The sequence below is a fragment of the Canis lupus genome, chromosome 27 (assembly GCF_048164855.1).
Source record: "Canis lupus baileyi chromosome 27, mCanLup2.hap1, whole genome shotgun sequence".
Lineage (NCBI taxonomy): Eukaryota > Metazoa > Chordata > Mammalia > Carnivora > Canidae > Canis > Canis lupus.
The window spans coordinates 26265620-26284044 of record NC_132864.1 but is presented as its reverse complement, the minus strand read 5'-3'; the positions used below and the strand labels follow the sequence as shown (position 1 = coordinate 26284044).

Here is an 18425-nt window from a genome sequence, read left to right as displayed (position 1 = left end):
AATCTTGCAAAGGGGATATAATCATGGAGGAGAGGCTGTAACGTGCTCATGACCAGGTGGCTAATAAGTTTGGATTAGAAACCAGGTCTACCACACCGCACAGTCTATTGTTCTCCTCTTACCTCTTTTGAAATAGGTCTTCAAGATCTCTGCCAGAGCTGGTTTAACACTGTGTCCACCACTCACCTCCGTCCTTGGTCTGCACTCTGGGGGAGCTGAGGCCCAGACCTTGAGTATTCCTCGCTATATTCCATCAACACTGGAGACAGTTGAGCAGTCTGACAAATTTACCCTTAGTGTTGACAGCAGAAGCATCCTTCAAATCACCCTGGTGAGGGGTCATCTAACTTCTATCCACTGTCAGTCATTTGCTCCATGCATATTTATTATCTGCTATGTGTCAGGCACTGTGCTAGGTGCTGACGTACAAGAAGAAAAAGACAAGGTTTGGGTTTTTTTTTTTTTTTTTTTCTTAAAAGGCTGCTAAGATGCTTGAATTCCATCCTGTTCTATCCTGGAAGGCAGAGATCACCAAAGTTTTTCTGTAAAGGGCAGATGGCAATTATTTTTGGCCTGGAGGCCATCTGGTTTCTGTTGCAACTACTCAGTTCTGCCGTCATGGTGCAGAGAGAGTCACCAACAATATGTAAACTCAAAAATGAAAATGTGGGCATGGCTGGGTTCCAATAAAACTTTATTTACAAAAACAAATCGAGCGCCAGATCTGGCCTGTAGGCAGGAGTTTGCTGACTTTTGAGGTAGGAGATGGGAAGCCACTGCAGCCAGACTTTCATTTTAAAGGGATCATACTGGCCGAGGTGTGGGGGATGGACCAAGGGAAGATGGTTTTGGAAGTTTTTTGTCAGCATCTAGGACAGAAATGATGGCAGCCTGACTTACAGGGGTTGGCAGTGAGGATGGAGAGAAGCAGAGAGAGCCAAGAGTGTTGGAAGGGGACAGGATAAACAAGATTTGGGGATCCGTTGAATATGAGGATGAAAGAGAGGGGATGATAATCTGAGACTATCCAGCTTGGGTGACTTTATGAATGGATAGAACCACCAAATGATACTGATTACACACAGTGGGCAGGGAGGCAGGAGTTCCTCCTGGATATGCAGGGAGACATGTGGTTGGCAGATCTCAGTGTAGACAATTAAATACGATGTCTACGTTTAAAACCTAGGAGAACATAAGAGCTGGATGTCTAGATTTGGGGGTTGCCTACTTACAGTAGAGGAGTTAAAATCACAAAAAGGTTATCTGGGATCAGGTAGGGAGCAAAACAGTCAAGTGAGGGCAGAGTACCCCCACAGCCCCCCAGATTTGGGGATTGAGGGTGGGAAGGAAAAGACCAGAAAAGAGAGGTTTGAGGAACTCCAAGGAGCAGAAACGTCTACAAGGCTGAGTGAATAGAGAAGTGTTTGACAGTTTGCCAATGCTGGGGAGAAGTCCAGAAAAAGATCAAGACTGGAGACTACTTCATGTATTATTTTTTAAAAAGATTTTATTTATTTGAGACTCAGAGAGAGAGAGAGAGAGAGAGAGAAAGCATGAGTGTCAGGGTAGGGGGGAGCAGAGGGAGAGGGAGAAGCAGGCTCCCTACTGAGCAAGGAGCCTAATGCAGGGCTCGATCCCAGGACCCCAAGATCATGACCTGAGCCTAAGGCAGACGCCTAACCAACTGAGCCATCCAGGCAACCCCAAAGATGAATTTATAGACAACACAGAGGTGGAGGCAGTTATTATTATTATTTTTTTTACTGGGAATGAACCAAGAATTTAGGGTTTAGGGTCTCTTTAGAGTGAAGGACAAAGGTAGAAAGAAAGTTGGGATGGTTTGGAATAATGACCAATGGTTTGAAATGACTGGTCCATGACCAGACATCAGCATTCTGTTCCACTGGGTCAATTCAGACTTGTCAGCACATGGATCCTGCACAATGGGGTGAGAGACCTGGGTTGGGGGTCATTTGGGTTTGGGGAAGAAGGAAAAGCCTGATATACTGTGAAGACAAGAAGGAAGTGGGGGGAGGTCCTCCAGCTTTATCACTCTTCCAGTGAGGGCTGAGGCAGGAGAGTCCAGGCACACGGAGTGCGGTCTAGGTGTGAGGTGAGTGCGCCAGTCCTAGAACGGCCCTGGCACCACCTGCAGCCAGATGTTAAGAGAGATTCCTAAGCCAAGTATGACTGCCACCACCAAGCCTATAAACTTCCTCTCTGGGGGCCATGGAGGTAATTTAGTGTCTCCATCTCCAGAAGCTTTTGCATTTATCAGCGCAGCTGCATGGTTCCTGGACTATAAATCATAAGGCTTTAGGTGTATTTCTCTGGGGTTGACGTCCCCTTATAAATAATGCAGGGAATGCTTTTATTTTTTGGCAGAAGACCACTTTCTCTCTCTCTCTTCTGTTTTTAAAGTGACCTTCCTTCTCAGTCAAACTCAAAATGTCCAAGAGACCCATTTATTGAGCTCAGCAATGGGTCAGGTAGTGTGGGGCTGGGGATACAGGTGTGTCATCCTCTCCTACCGCACAGTCTCCTAGCAGAAAGGACACTGGGACAATCCGGTAGTATCCAGTCACATTTAACATACAAATGCCCTTGGACTCACAGAATCATTTGCCCCTGTGGATAAGAATGTGTGTGTGTCTGTTGGTGGGAATGTGAAATGGTGCAGCCACTCTGGAAAACTGTGTGGAGGTTCCTCAAAGAGTTAAAAATAGACCTGCCCTACGACCCAGCAATTGCACTGTTGGGGATTTACCCCAAAGATACAGATGCAATGAAACTCTGGGACACCTGCACCCCGATGTTTATAGCAGCAATGTCCATAATAGCCAAACTGTGGAAGGAGCCTCGATGTCCATCGAAAGATGAACGGATAAAGAAGATGTGGTTTATTTATACAATGGAATATTACTCAGCCATTAGAAATGACAAATACCCACCATTTGCTTCAACATGGATGGAACTAGAGGGTATTATGCTGAGTGAAATAAGTCAAGGACAAACATTATATGTTCTCATTCATTTGGGGAATATAAATAATAGTGAAAGGGAATAGAAGGGAAGGGAGAAGAAATGGGTAGGAAATATCAGAAAGGGAGACAGAACATAAAGACTCCTAACTCTGGGAAACAAACTAGGGGTGGTGGAAGGGGAGAAGGGCGGGGGGTGGGGTGAATGGGTGATGGGCACTGAGGGGGGCACTTGACGGGATGAGCACTGGGTGTTATTCTGTATGTTGGCAAATTGAACACCAATAAAAAATAAATTTATTATTAAATAAATAAATAAAGCTACAGGGGGAATAAAAAGCAATTGTCAAATAAAAAAAATAAAAATAAATAAAAAAATGTGTGTGTGTGTATGTATGTGTGTGTTTTAAAGGCTTATAGGCTCAGAGAAAATGTCCTGAAAACCTCTGAAAGCAAAAAAGACAACTTTAATTAAATAAACCGTGGCATGACTTGAAGATCTTTTGCAGGACTTGAAAAAACTGAGACCTGCCTGGGCGTACTGATAAGGAAAGGTCACCAAAATATATTGTCGAGGGAAAGGAGCACATTGTAAGAATTTATGCAGAGCATAAGGTACATAATAGGGCATAACATCATTTATGTCTTTTAAAAGCCCACAAATGTGTGATATATTTGGTACAGGTACATATATGTTTAAACATCCAGAGAGAAAGGTGTCAAAGGGGGCACACCGAACGGAAGCTGGTGGATACCTCTGGGAAGGGAGCTGAGATTGGGGTTGTGGTTAAGAGGACTTTAGCTTTTGGGGTGCCTGGGCAGCTCAGTCGGTTAAACGTCTGACTCTTGATTTCAGCTCAGGTCATGATCTCAGGGTTGTGAGATTGAGCCCCATGTCAGGCTCTGCTCTGGGGGTACAGCCTCACTAAGACTGTCTCCCTTTCTCTCTGCTCCATATCCATTCTCCTGCTTGAGGGCATGTGCGCGCTTTCTCTCTCTCTCTCTCTCTCTCTCTCTCTCTCTCTCTCTCAAGAGGATTTTAGCTCTTTCTATTATATTTTAAGTTCTTGAAGAGAGCAAGTATTCATAGATTACTTGCACAGTTAAAAGGCACTGGAAGGCACCTGAGCTCTAAGGCCGGACCTCACTATAAATTTGGATAAGATACTTTCTTCCACAGACCTCTGTGTTCCCCATCTGCATAATGAGCAAATTAGATCAGATAATCCCAGTGGTTCCTTCCAATTCAGAAGTTCGAGAATCTTTAAATTGTAAACGTATTCCAAGGGCGGTGCTCAAAAGTTTCAGGGCTTACTGCCATAGGATCTGGCACTCAGTAGGCATCTTTTGGAATGATGCTGAATGTTGAATAATAATCCTTATGCAGTTTTAATATTAAGAATAGATGTTCGCCAGTAAATTTTGCAGGTGAGTGATCTGCACCCCGCCTCCACCCACTCTGGATAAATATCAGAGAGCCATGGCAGTGCAACAAATACAAATATAGGCTTTGGATGGATTTCAACCTGGGTTCAAAGATTGGCTCTTCTGGGATGCCTGGGTGGCTCAGTGGTTGAGCATCTGCCTTGGGCTCAGGTTGTGATCCCAGGGTTGTGGGATCAAGCCCCGCATTGGGCTCCCCGGAGGGAGCCTGTTTCTCCCTCTGCCTATGTCTCCGCCTCTCTCTCTGTGTCTCTCATGAATAAATAAAATCTTAAAAAAAAAACAACTTAACCCTCCCCCCCCACAAGACTGGCTCTTCCACTTACTTGCTATGGGACATTGATCAATTACCGGCCCTCTGGGAGTCACAGTCCGTGCTGAGATATAACCAGGTATGGTCAATATTTTTGCTCCAGCCTTTATATTATGGTTAGTTATTCACTCAACAAACATTTACTATTTATTGTTTGAGAGAGAGACAGAGAAAGAGATACTGTGGTGTGTGGGTGGGTAGGGAGGGGTCGAGGGAGAAGAAGAGAAAGAATCTCAGGCAGGCTCCATATCCAAGAATCCAATGCAGGGCTTGATCTTACAACCCTGATATCATGACCTGAGCCAAAATCTATCAGACCCTTAACTGACTGAGCCATCCAGGCACCTTCTCAACAAACATTTATTGGCACCAACTGTGTGCTAACCCCAGGAATGCAGACATAAAGAAAATAGACAAGGACCCTTATCATCCCTCCTTGCTTCCTGTTCTATCACTGTCCTTGGTGTAGGCACCACTGTTCTGAACTGTCCAGGGACAAACCTGAGGACTTGGAAGGGGGGAAAGGAAAGAATAGGGGAGCTAGGCTCTGGACAGCCTGCCTGGGGATGCCAAGGACAGATGCTGCTTGAGGCACAGCTATAGGAGCAAGGTAAGACTGTGCCTGGACCAGTTGTGGGCCTCATATTCCTATTCTGTCATAGTGAGATTAATATCTGTCTCCTGGGTTTCCTTGGGGCATTGAGTAGATACCAACATCAACAAAGCCAATTTTCTTGAGCTCCTTCTAGGTGCCAGTCTGAATGAAGACATATTTGTGCATCATCTCATTAACCTGACAACAACCCAGATCGATTCCCAAAGAAACACAGACGGAGAAGTTCAGAAATCTTGCCCCAAATCTCACTGCCCCAAGTCCTCCAAGAAGGTTGCAATCAACCTCTTCCACGCTCATTAATGTTGCGCTTTTGACCCCTCCAGTGAATCAGGAGTGTTCTCAATGTTCTCTTGAATGGTGAGCCCTTTCCAGAAGGTTTCCAATTTACTTTGCCCAGACACATCAGAGGACGCGCTATCTCTGGCGGCTCTAGCATTTCAAATGGATTTCTTAAATAATAAGATCTGAAAGTTGAAATTACTCCTTGGTCCATGGGCTGCAGAAAGGATGCTGTGTTAGCAGGCATGGAAATATCATGAATCCTGCATGTCTCCACTCCATCAGAGCCCATGGGTGACCAGGTGTGCTGCCAAAGAGCAGTGTGATTCTGAAAGGCATTCTTTTTTTTCTGAGCAGCAGGTCTCAACAATGGGCTTGAAATATTCAGGCAGCCTTATTGTAAACAGATGTACTGTCATTTTGGCTTTATTGTTCCATTTATAGAGCATGGGAAGAATAGATTTAGTATAATTCTTAAGGGCCCTGGGATTTTCAGAATGGTAAGTGAGCACCAGCTTCCACTCACAGACACCAGCTGCATGAGCCCCTCCCAAGAGAGTCAGCCTGTCCTTTGAAGCTTTGAAGCCAGGCACTGACTTCTCCTCTCTAGCTATGGAAGTCCTCTGGTAGTAGGCTCTTGCATCTACACTGGAAATCTGTTGTTTAGTGTGGCCACCTTCGTGAATGATCTTAACTGGATATTCTGGAGAACTTACTGCAGCTTCTCCATGAGCACCTGCTGCTTCACCTTGCGCTCTGTGTTATGGAGATGGCTTCTTTCCTTAAGAAAGCAACCTTTCCTCGTGAGCCAACCTCTGCTAGCTTCAAATGTTTCTTCTGTAGCCTCCTCACCTCTCTCAGCCTTCACAGAATTAAAGGGAATTAGGGCCTTGCTCTGGTAACTAGGCTTTGGTTTAAGAGAGTGTTGTGCCAGTTTTGAGCTTCCATCCAGACCACTCACACTTTCTCCAGATCAGCAATAAGGCTGTTTTCTTTCCTTATCATTCATGTGTTCCCTGGAGTAGCACTTGTCATGTCTGTCAAGATCTCTTCCTTTGTGTCCACAACTTGGCTAAGTGTTTGGCACAAGAGGCCTAGCTGTTGGCCTCTTTCAGCTCTTGATGTGCCTTCCTCACGAAGCTGAATCATTTCTAGCTTTTGATTTAAAGTGAGAGATGTGTGACTCTTCCTTTCACTTGAACACTTAGAGGCCACTGTAGGTTTATTAATTGGCCTAAGTTATTTTTTTTTTTTTTTTTTTTTTTTTTTTATTTATGATAGTCACAGAGAGAGAGAGAGAGAGAGAGAGGCAGAGACATAGGCAGAGGGAGAAGCAGGCTCCATGCACTGGGACCCTGATGTGGGATTCGATCCCGGGTCTCCAGGATCGCGCCCTGGGCCAAAGGCAGGCGCCAAACCGCTGCGCCACCCAGGGATCCCCCTAAGTTATTTTTTAAAAAGATTTTATTTATTTGATAGAGAGGGAGAGAGAGAGCATGAGCAGGCGAGAGGAGAGGGAGAAGCAGACTAGTCTCCCTGCTGAGCAGGGAGCCTGAGGCTCAATCCTAGGACCCTAGGGTCATGACCTCAGCCAAAGTCAGACACTTAGACAACTGAGCCAAGCAGGTGCCCCTTGACCTAATTTCAATATTGTTGTGCCTCAGGGAATAGGGAAGCCCGAGGAGAGGGAGAGAGACGAGGGAATGGCTAGTCGTGGAGAAGTCAGAACACATACAACATTTACTGATTAAGTTCAACATCTCATATGGGTGTGTTATTCGTCACGCCTCAGAATAATTACAATAGCAACATCAAAGATCATTGATCACAGCTCATCATAACAAATATAATAAGGAGAAAGTTTGAAATATTGCAAGAATTACCAAAATGTGACACAGAGAGCCGGAGCAAGAGCTGTTGGAAAAAATGGCACTGATTGACTTGCTTGACAAACCTCCAATTTGTAAGAAACACAATATTTGACAGTGCAATCGGCGAACACGATAAAGCAAGGTATGCCTGTACAATTCTAATTATGAAACTTGGATATGATGTTAATGAGCATTCACATCCTGCTATGGCCACCCCTGGTTCTGCCTCTGCTGCCTTATACACTGGCTAATGGGGGAAACCAGGGGGTATGTATTTATCAGGAGAGCACAAAGCCCTCATCCTTTGGGGTTCACAGAAGAGGTGGCTCTTTTTCCATATAGGTTTTTGTTTTTAATTAAGAGCAGTAATCAGATAATCTTGCTTTAATTAACTCCCCAGATGCAGTCCCACTCTTGGAGCCTCTCTTTGATATTTTCGACATCAAATTTTTCAGCCTAAGATTATCTGCAGGCATGCATCAGACATTTGCCATTTGCTGAATATGCCCAAAAGGTTAGCATGAATTTCCACTCCCTTCTTTTTGTAGAGACAGCATCCCCCTCCTTCAGAGCAAACACATTTCAAGTCAGGATGGGGTTGTCTGCATTTGCTCCTTGAGTCTGTGACTTTTCTTTCTACTTTATCACACTGGTTCTTCTGGTATCACAAAAGCAGTATGTATTTCATCTTAATTATGCATCTGCTTAATCCATAACTTCTGATTTATGGCCATTAGCTCCTAATTACAAGAAGGCCACCCTTGAAAAGGAAAACCAAATGAGCTGAGAGAAACAAAGCTGGCTGAAAAACAAGAGTGAAGATGGATTTAAGTCCTAAACTAAGAGTGGATCCCAAGGCCCGTTTGTCAGAGGAACCTATTGTTGGCAATCCTACAGATTTGCAAGAGTTTATCTTAGGTCATAACTGAATCCATCTCCCTCTGTGATGGGGAAAATATAAAACCTTGACATTCAAAACAAAGCTAAAAATTCTAAGGGAGAAATCATCCAGCCCAACTGTCTCCATACTGATTTGCCATTAAAAGAACACCCCAAAATATAGAAATGCCAAAGTGAATATGTTTACAAAAGAAAAATTGAAATACAGAACTACCTATAAACAGAAAATAAGTATGACTAGCTTTAGATAGAAGGCAACTATAATAAATCCACAGTTATTTAAAAAATCTTCACCACATGTTATTTAAAAATCATTGGGAAAACCTGCTTTAGGGAGGGTTGCATTAGGTTCTCATCATTTCAACTGGAGCAGTAAACAGAATTATACTTCCTGTTGCACAAATGAGGAAATGAAGGCTTGGAGAGGATCATTGACTTGCCTAAAGTCATTCAGCTAAGAAGTGGCAGGGTTATAGCTCAAACTGTCCAAGGCCATGCTTATCCTTGCTTTAGCTGGAGAAAATGGAAGACATGAACAACAACCTTCAAGGCATCACATTCTTCAAGTTATCACCCATCCAGTGGCAGCAGAGAGATAATCTTACCTGGGGCTGAGAATGTGGCTGCTGCTGGCTGACTGTCGAGAGGGGCTCCTCATGGTATCTGTGGCCAGGGACAGCGTACAACTCAACCAGGACTGCAGACTGCCCTCTGGCTGGGAACTGAGGATGGAGACATTATCTCTAGAACCAGAAAACAGGGTGCTGTCAGCACAATGACAACCACACTAACAGCAATAACTAGATATTCACCCCTAAGCATAAGCCAGGCATGTGCTACAACCTGTACATGCATAACCTCAATCAGTGCTCACAACACCATCCCTGAGAGATGGGAGCCAGTTCTGTCCCCATTACATAGATGAGAGTAATGGGATCTGAGGAGGCCAACTTGGGTCTTGTCAAGGTCATCCACTTAGTCAGTGATGAAGCTGGAGTACAAATCCGGGTCTCTCCGATTCCAATGTCCATGCTCTTAACCACATTCTTCCTTAGAGAGGTACTCTAATACAGATGTTGAGGCAACTCAGATTTTAGAGTAAAAGTTGGCACTGAATTTTATACCAAATAAAATGTCCATGGAATATGCCAAGTGTGAAGATCTTAACTCTTTGCCTGCCTTAACCAGAATGTCTTTGTAGATAGACGACTTTTATATCCTCTAATTCTTAAATTAGGCCTTGTGTGGGCCTGTCATTGATGTGGGTACTCAACAATGGTTTTATATTCTGGTTTATATACTCACACAACTATATCAATATTGATATGTATATCAATATATGTATCTATATCTACCTATACTTGTGTCTGTCTATAAATTTTTTTGCTTGTTTATAGAATACTCTATGGCGGGCAACATGGGAAGGAGCTTTAAATATGAATCCAACATTGACCCTGTCCTCAAGACTCCATCTTAGAGGAGTACACATCTATAGAAATAACCACAAAATAAAGGAGAAAATTATTAATGCCAAGAGAAAATTATTAATACCAATTTGGCAATAATGCCAAAATTATTAATGCCAAAATTATTAATGCCAAATTATTAATGCCAAAAGGAGAATAAGGAAGGAGCATTGATTTGCTTCTTGGAGGCATAAGGGAAGGCATTAAGTAATGATAGTTGAGCCACAACTTGTTTGAAGGTTGGTTATCTCTAGAACCAGAAAACGGGGTGCTGTCAGCACCTGTTCTTCTGCCTGAAGAAAGGAATTTGAGCTGGAAGGAACAGCATACACATAACTATGGGTAGGGCATGGATGATATGGAAAGCAGGAATCCCAGGTAGAGAGGGAAGGAAGGGTCAGATATGTGTGGGGCTCAAATGTCAGTCTGAAAAGTCTATCCTGAGGCAATAGGGAGCCATTGAGGATATTTGAGGATGTCGGTGGCATGCCAAGTGGTAGGCTTCTTTCTGTCTGGAATAAGTTGCACAGTTCAATAACATGTCCCCAGTGCTATATGTTATGATCATGGAGTCAGAGCTATCATAGACATTGCTAGTAATTCTCCAAGTGGGTGTGGATGTTCCCACTGGACACAGAGAGCCAGGGGCTTATTCTTGGCTTCAATGTCAACTGCCCAGTTCTATTTGGGGTTAACTTACATCTCTTTTCTGCCACTGCTGTAGTCCACTGCTGTCTGGACACTAGAAGGAGACACAAGAAAGAGTCTGTTATCCTTGTGCTATCGGGAAAGAACATAGTCCTTGGTGTTAGACATATTTAGGTTTGAGTTCCACTTCCAACCTTTGCTCCTGTGTGATCTCAGGCAAGTCACTTGCCTTCTCTGACTCCCCTGCGTTCCTTTGTAAAATGTGGTTGCGAATAGGACTGAGGTGTGGAGCAGATGCTTCCTGTGAAGCAAGATAATCCCTAGAAAGATCTCGGCACAAATAAATAGTGTTGATTAAAAGGAAACAACCATGATCACTGCTCTTGTTTTAGGACAACCACTACTGCTATTATTAACAGCACCATTACTGTCAACAAGCCATGCATTTGCTTTATGTTCTTTGTGAGTGCTAGCGAATCAGACAAGAGGGCAGGTGGCCAGCTTTCTAGGGCATTCTGGGAAATGCTGAGACTAATTACAGTAGTAGCTATTCTGTAGGGAGCATCCCTTCATTCAACAAATATGCTTTACCTGCGATCTCATCTAACCATCCTGCCTCTGTCCATTTAGTGAACAAAGAAACTGGCACCTTTGCTTAAGATCACACAGCTTTGAATCCCAGGTCTGTAAGAGCTATTAACCTCATGCTCTTCATCAAAAGGCAGTTGCCCAGTGTGTGGGTGTAGACAGCGAAACCACAACCTCAGATGCCTAAGACCTCATTTGAATCCTGGGTTCACAGGCCAGGGCCTCCCAGTTTTATTCTTCGTGTGGAATCTGGGAAATTTCTTCCTTAAAAACCTGGTCATGGGGTAGCCCGGGTGGCTCAGCGGTTTAGTGCAGCCTTCAGCCCAGGGCCTGATCCTGGGGACCTGGGATCGAGTCCCATGTTGGGCTCCTACTGCCTGTGTCTCTGCCTCTCTCTCTCTCTCTCTGTCTTTCATGAATAAATAAATAAAATCTTAAAAAAAAAAAAAAACCTGGTCATGGGGCACCTGGGTGGCTCAGTGGTTGAGGGTGTGCCTTTGGCTCAGGTCGTGATCCTGGGGTCCTGGGATTGAGTCCTGTATCATACTCCCCACTGGGATCCTGATTCTCCCTCTGCCTGTGTCTCTGCCTCTTTCTCTGTGTCTCTCATGAATAAATAGGTAAAATATTGAAAGAGAAAGAAGAAAGAAAGAAAGAAAGAAAGAAAGAAAGAAAGAAAGAAAGCAAGCAAGCAAGCCAGGTTGCCTCTCCAAGGGTTGTACCTGTGGCTCCTTGGTCCCTACCCTCAAGGGTCTGTTTGTCCTGGGGCTTCTATTCAGACATGTCTGTCCCCACCAGGACAGCAAGTAGCCCTCCTGAACCAAAAACATGTCTTATTCATCCATTTGGCTCCAGTGTTCAGGCCAGACCAGAAGTTCTCTCAGATACTGCTTTGTGAATTCAGAGAACTTCTGCTGTGAGCCAAGTCCAACCTATCAATGTTTTTATAAATAAAGTTTTATTAAAATACAGCCCCATTAACTCATTTCCATTTTGCCCATGACTGCTTTTGCTCTATAGTAGCAGAGGAGTTGCAAGAAAGATCATATGACCCCCGAAGCCTAACATACTTACTATCTAGCCCTTTAAAGAGAAGATTGATGTGACTCCCCCCAGCCCACCACCACCACTACCACAGTAAAACAAAAGCAACTTTTGTGAATGAGCCTCGGAGTGGAAGAATAATCACCCCCGGAGATGTCAATATCCAAATCCTCAATCCCAAGAACCTGTAGCTATGTTTCTTGACCTAGTAAAAGGGACTCTGCAGATGTGGTTAAGGCTAAGGATCCTGAGATGGGGAAGTTATCCTGGATTATTTGGGTGGCCCAATCTATGCATTTACAGCCTTCAAAGCAGGGAACTCTCCCCAGGTTTGGTCAGAGGAAGACATGGCTACGGTAGAATGGCCACAGATGCAACATTGCTGGCTCTGAAGATGGAAGTGTGGCAAGGCAAGGTGTGTTGATACCTTCTACAAAATGGAAAAGGTGAGAAAATGCATTCTCCCCTAGAGTCTCCAGAAGGAACACAGTCCTTCTGACTCCTTGACTAGGCCAGGGAGATTCTTGTTGGGCTTCTAATCATCACAACTCCAAGATAATAAAATCCATGTTGGTTTAAGATACCAAATTTGTGACAATTTGCTGTGGCACCAATAAAAAGCCCTGCAATAGGACAAAAGTGTCTTTGGTGAGTGATCTTGAATCTTCTTGGGGATCTAAACACAAAGTCTTGATGCAGCTTTTTAACAAACTATTTGAAAATACTGAAAAATGACACTTTGTGAACTGGAGCAGTACACGTGAGTAGATCAAAGTCTGATCCTGCTAGTGACCTGAGTCTTTCTAAGGCTCTACTGGGCTAGGGTTGTGGACAGAATAGAAGAGTGAGAAAAAGGGAAACAAACCCTAGAGGCCTTGCGGTGTGGTCCTTTCCCACCCTCTTTCCTGCTTGGGATCTCAGTTTCCCCATCTGTGATCTAAGGAGTTTAGGCCAATGAGCTGAGGCCTTGTCCAGCTTAGATGCTTGATGATTATATACACTGAAAAGGATATACTTGTCCCTAAAGCAGGAGTCCTAAGTCATATTGGTGAGGATCTTTTGTGAAGAATCTAGAAGGTACACTTCTACTTCTCCAAATGCACAAATCCTGATTCAAATTTTGGGGCAATGCCTGAGACGTCATGGTATCATTTAGACTTCATGCATGGAAACCCCCTCCCGTGAACTACTGACCCCAGGCTAAGGACACTGGTTCCAGCTAGCCAAAGAAACTAAGGATGTGGTAGGCAAGGGCCCTTGGAGGCAGAGTAGTTCCAATGAATAGGGCTAAACCTTCTGAGTGTTGATTGAAAGAAAAAAAACCTGAAGACACCTGTGGCCCAAGCTATTGAGTTGTAAATGGTGTGACATTCCTCTTTAAAAATAGAGAGGCTTAGTTGTATGGGAACAGGAACAGGTTTTCTTGTGGCCACAGACAGAGAGGATAGGCAAACGCTGGCTGCAACAGGGATGGGATTTGGGAAACGTTGTGTGTGTGTGTGTGGGGGGGGGCTTCCCACCCCAGGATTCCATGACTCTGGATTAAAAGAGGCTGTGCTCACAGGTCCTAGTGGGTGTCCAGGCAACTTCACATCTCCATAGTCCTAAGGCAACTTGCCTTGAGCGCTATAGGAGACAAACTCTCTCTGCTGGGCAGCCAGGCGTGCTCCCTGACACACTTCATTTGACTGAACAACAATCTTTAATTGAACCTGACCCAGGAAAGTCTTTACAGGACAACACACCTAATCAAAGCACCTGCTGGTGTTAATCCGTGCCCACTATTCACCCTTGAATGAGTGTCAGCCCCATGGCTGAACTCAGTGTTTAAATCTGTCCCCTTCTGAAAGGGCGCTCCCCTCACCCCAGACTAAAGAACCGTTCACTTTGAGATGTATAGTTGTGTTCAACGTCTACTCTCCATTCCTTTCCATCCACTTCATGCTGCCCACCTTGCCAGATGCCAAGGAGGCTGATCTATCTGGGCCACATCCATGGGCTCCCTGACCTGTGACCTCCCCTTGGGTGTGGCCAGTAGGGAGCTCAGATGGCAGCTGGAGGGAAGGATGGAAGAGAAGAAGCTGGAGTATTTATTCTCTTAGAATTCTCCCTCCTGGGGCACCTGGGTGGCTCAGTGGTTGAGCTTCTGCCTTTGGCTCAGGTCATGATCCTGGGGGTCCTGGGATCAAGTCCTACATCAGTCTCCCCACAGGGAGCCTGCTTCTCCCTCTGCCTGTGTCTCTGCCTCACTCTCTAGGTCTCTCCTGAATAAATAAAATCTAAAAAAGAAAGAAAGAAAGAAAGAAAGAAAGAAAGAAAGAAAGAAAGAAAGAAAGAAAGAAAAACAGAATTCTCCCTCCTGCTTCTCCTTGTGTTCTCCAGCCCTCAACCCAAAGCCAGAGCTCCTCCTGCCAGGCAGCCCTCTTTACATTCTCCCAGGCATTAATACTACCCCTGGTGCTGTACCACCCCTGGTGCTTCTCTACACTGGGTCCATATCTGTAAATGGTCCTTTTCAGGCCCCTCTTTTGGGGCATGCTTCTGGCTCCTGCCAGACGCTGACTGTTACAATTGCTCATCTCAGTGCTGGTTTCTACCTTAACAGAAAAAACTGGATTTTCCGATCCAGTATTTCTATGAGAAATAAGCAAACAGCAGGCATGAACCATCACTGCTCTACCAATGACTGTTATACCTTTTATCACCATGTGGGGAAAAAAAATGGTGAAAAATCTCAAGAAGCAATCTTGTAAGAGCATAAGATTATCAGCAATCATTATAATGCCTTCTAAGCCCATGACTCTGGAAAAGAACCAGCCACGAGAAATAAAAAGATATAGGTACGGAAGCTTATTGAAAATAATCCTACTTTTTTATAGACATTTTAATCTGTGTGCTGGTTGCTTTTGCCTGTGAACCCATGTCATTGAATTTCCACAGACCTTCTGAGGTTAAAGTCAAGGTCTGCTGGGCATTCCGCTTGTCAACTTTTGATGAATTACCGTCCTGGCCAATTGTGGTGTCCGGCCTGCATCCTGTACCAGCCTTCATTTTAGATGGTCTCAACAACACAGAGGATGTATAAAATAAAGAGTCTGGGTTGAGAAGGGTTTCAGGAAGCCACATCATACCTTATGGTCTGAAAGATTGCAGGAGGCACTTATCAGCTTTACCCTGTGGTGGTCTACAGCTTGGGGATAGGGAGAGGAGAAAGGTTTTCAGGCAGAAACAGGAGTTTTGTTCTGTGTGATCCTGAAACTCATTGAACCAGATGGGTAGAAATCACCCTCCAGGGTGACTTTTTACAAGTCACGGATTATTGGTCCTGGCAGATAACTGGAGTTTGTGCAGCACAGTCTATAGAGCCCTTGTGTTCTGAGAGACCTCACGGAGGCTCCCAAGGGGTCAGGGAGAGAGACTGAGTAGGGAGGTCTGACCCTGCACTTTTGGCTCCTTAGGACTCCATCCTAAGCTAGAATTTTCTTTTTCCTTGACCTGAGCTGAAGGCAGATGCTTAACCAACTGAGCCATCCAGGTTACCCTAAGCTAGAATTTTCTATAGGAGTTTGTGCTGGTGGGTTCCACACTTAAGGAGGGTTTTACTTAAGAGGGAATTTGAAATCCACTTACCCTTTAACCCTGTGAAGAGTCTCTGGGTTGCAAGCTCCATGTTTGCCTATTTCTTACTGTTACCTTCTGTCTTAACGTGGAAGGCGAATATTGATGGTGATGATGATGATGATGGTTTTAATGTGTTGACTGGGCAAGTAATGGCTCTGGAAGTGCAGATGACCTGGTCTAGGTCTATTTGGTGGTATGTCCAGAACAGAACCCTGTCTCCCGACCTATCAGTGGTTCTCTCTCTCACCTTGGTACGTGTGGCTTTTAAAGAACTTGTGCCAGGGGGATCCCTGGGTGGCTCAACAGTTTGGCATGTTGAGGGTGTGATCCTGGAGTCCCGGGATCGAGTCCCACATTGCGCTCCCTGCATGGAGCCTGCTTCTCCCTCTGCCTGTATGCCTCTGTCTATGTCTCTCATGAATAAATAAATAAAATCTTAAAAAAAAAAAAAAAGAACTTGTGCCAGGCATTTGTGGACAGGGCCTTGTTGATAAGCAAGATAACTAATTAGATGTCTTCTATTGTATTGTTTTTGCGTGTGTCTTTGTCAGGCAATTCCAGCCTAAATGCCCACATTGCCTGGGAAGTAACACAAGAATGCACTGGCCCCCTGTCACAGTGACAGACACACATGCACCAGAGTGACAGGTCAGTTACTTGGCTAAGAGCAAAGAGTTTGACAAGATAAAAGAGGAAGATGGGGTATGTCAAATACAACGGCAGAGCTTGCTCATTGGAAGTGTGGGTGGTGGGGTCAGCCTAGAAATCATCACAGCCCCATCACTGCTGTGTGAGCCCAAGCCAGCTCCTTGACTTATTTGACTCCAGTGTCCCAGTCCGTAAGTTGGGCACCAATCTTAAAAAGTTGTGAGGAAAGTGTCTGCAAAGCAAGTAGTTTGCGTAGCCCAGCACACAGTCAGCTCTCAGCAGAGACTACCTCTTATCCCAATTACCATCATTTCCTATAAGGCAGGAGTGGGTAAAAATAGGTTGGAGCCCTGACTCCTCATGACCCCCATCAGCCGAGTATCCAGGCCTCCCAAGCTAGAAGGACACTTGGAAGTCAGGTGGCTTCTGTGGCATCACTAGGTTACGTGTCTTCACTGGGAATGGGGTATCAAGCTTCTCAGGGTAATGAAGAGATGCTAAAGCATCTAAGGCCTAAGGCAGGCTTATTACTCGAGGCGGGAGCTCAGGGATTGCAAATCAGAAGATAAGGGCGTTTTAGGAAGAGGAATGTGAGCAGTTCCAAAGTCTGTCCTTTTATGTAACAGGAACCTTTACAGTCTGGCCAGAGCCTGGGCCCACTAATAAATAAATCAACCCAGAATTAGGCCCTCAGTGGCAGCTGCCATCTGTGGTGAGACCCACATCTTCCTACTTATGCTGCTGCAGCCTAATTTTAGCCCAGTTAGAAAGATGTATGTCGAGAAACATGTAACTTACATGCAACACAGCACAAGAGACACCTTTCAAGAGCATTGGTCTCTGACCAGGCCAGCTGGAATTGGTACATTCTCAGCTGACCTAGAAGTCAGAAGTCATCCACTGATCTCTCCACGCTGCCTGCCACCCTACCCCAGATCCCCAGAAAGGTGCCAGGCAGAGCAGCCACAGACCCTGGGGCCAGGAATAGATGGGGCTGTCAACTGACACATCCCTTCCTCCATGAGTAATGAGCATGCTCCAGGCTCTGGGGGAACAGCTTAAAGCATTTCCCCATTAATCTGCGAAGGTTGATGCCCCGATCTAAGTCACAGCACAGAGCCCGAGTGCAGGAATGGCACGTGTTTAAATGTCACCGCATGGGCCACCTGGCTTTCTGAGCACGTAACCACGTTTCCAGCCTGGAAGGCCTGTTACACTCGGATCTAATTCCCAACATGGGGAAATGTGACTTTTCATAATTTGAACAAGTCTCTTAAAGAACCTTACCTCCAGCAGAAGCAACACACACACACACACTCTCTCTCTCTCTCTCTCTCTCTCTCTTTCTCTCTCCCCCAGGGTGGGTGTGAATCCTAATTGAGAGCTCAGTTTGGAGAGGTACCTCCACAAATCCCTCAGGCTCCCATCCAAACTACGTACCCCAGGTGACAAGACAATTATGAAGGAAGTACAGCGTGTTGCCATCAGGATGGGGAAGAGGACAGGCTGGCACCAGGGTAGGAGCTGGAGCTCTGCTCCAGACGGCGCCTCTGTAGCCCAGCAAGGCATGGATTTCCTTCTATTGATGAGGATCATTTTAATTGCAGTGTGGCCAGAGAACAAAGTTTGTGCAATATTAATTCTTCAAAATGTGTCGAGACTTCTTTGTAGGCAATCCCCATCACCTGCCCATCTCTCCCTATTTGCGTGCTATGGGTGAAATCTCTGCTCTGCATCTATTTCAAATCCAGGTTACAGGGCAGAGGGCCAGGACCAAGTCCTGCTGAGACAGAAGATCATGAAAATGCAGGCAGGAAGCTAAGTTCAGATAGGATTCCTGGGGTCCCAAGGTCTGGAACTCAGAAAAGCTGGATGAGCGAGTAGGGGGCTTGTCAGCTGGAGTGGAAAGAGATAAAGTTACCTCTTATCGAGATGAGGGTGAGGTCAGGGTCCCTTTCAGGCTTGAGAGGAGCCTCTATAAGCTGAGACTAGAGCGATGTCCATGAC

At 45.1% G+C, this 18425-nt stretch overlaps 1 protein-coding gene across 1 annotated transcript in view; it reads right to left on the bottom strand.

The window, feature by feature from the left end:
- The window catches only part of MYO18B (myosin XVIIIB), a gene marked incomplete at its 5' end in the record, with an annotated part of 242336 nt that overhangs the window by 18667 nt on the left and 205244 nt on the right, over positions 1-18425 (bottom strand). The window contains 2 exons of the mRNA XM_072801883.1: positions 9009-9146; positions 10570-10611. Coding sequence (XP_072657984.1) covers positions 9009-9146; positions 10570-10611 — 180 coding nt within the window. The remainder of the gene's footprint in view (positions 1-9008; positions 9147-10569; positions 10612-18425) is intronic.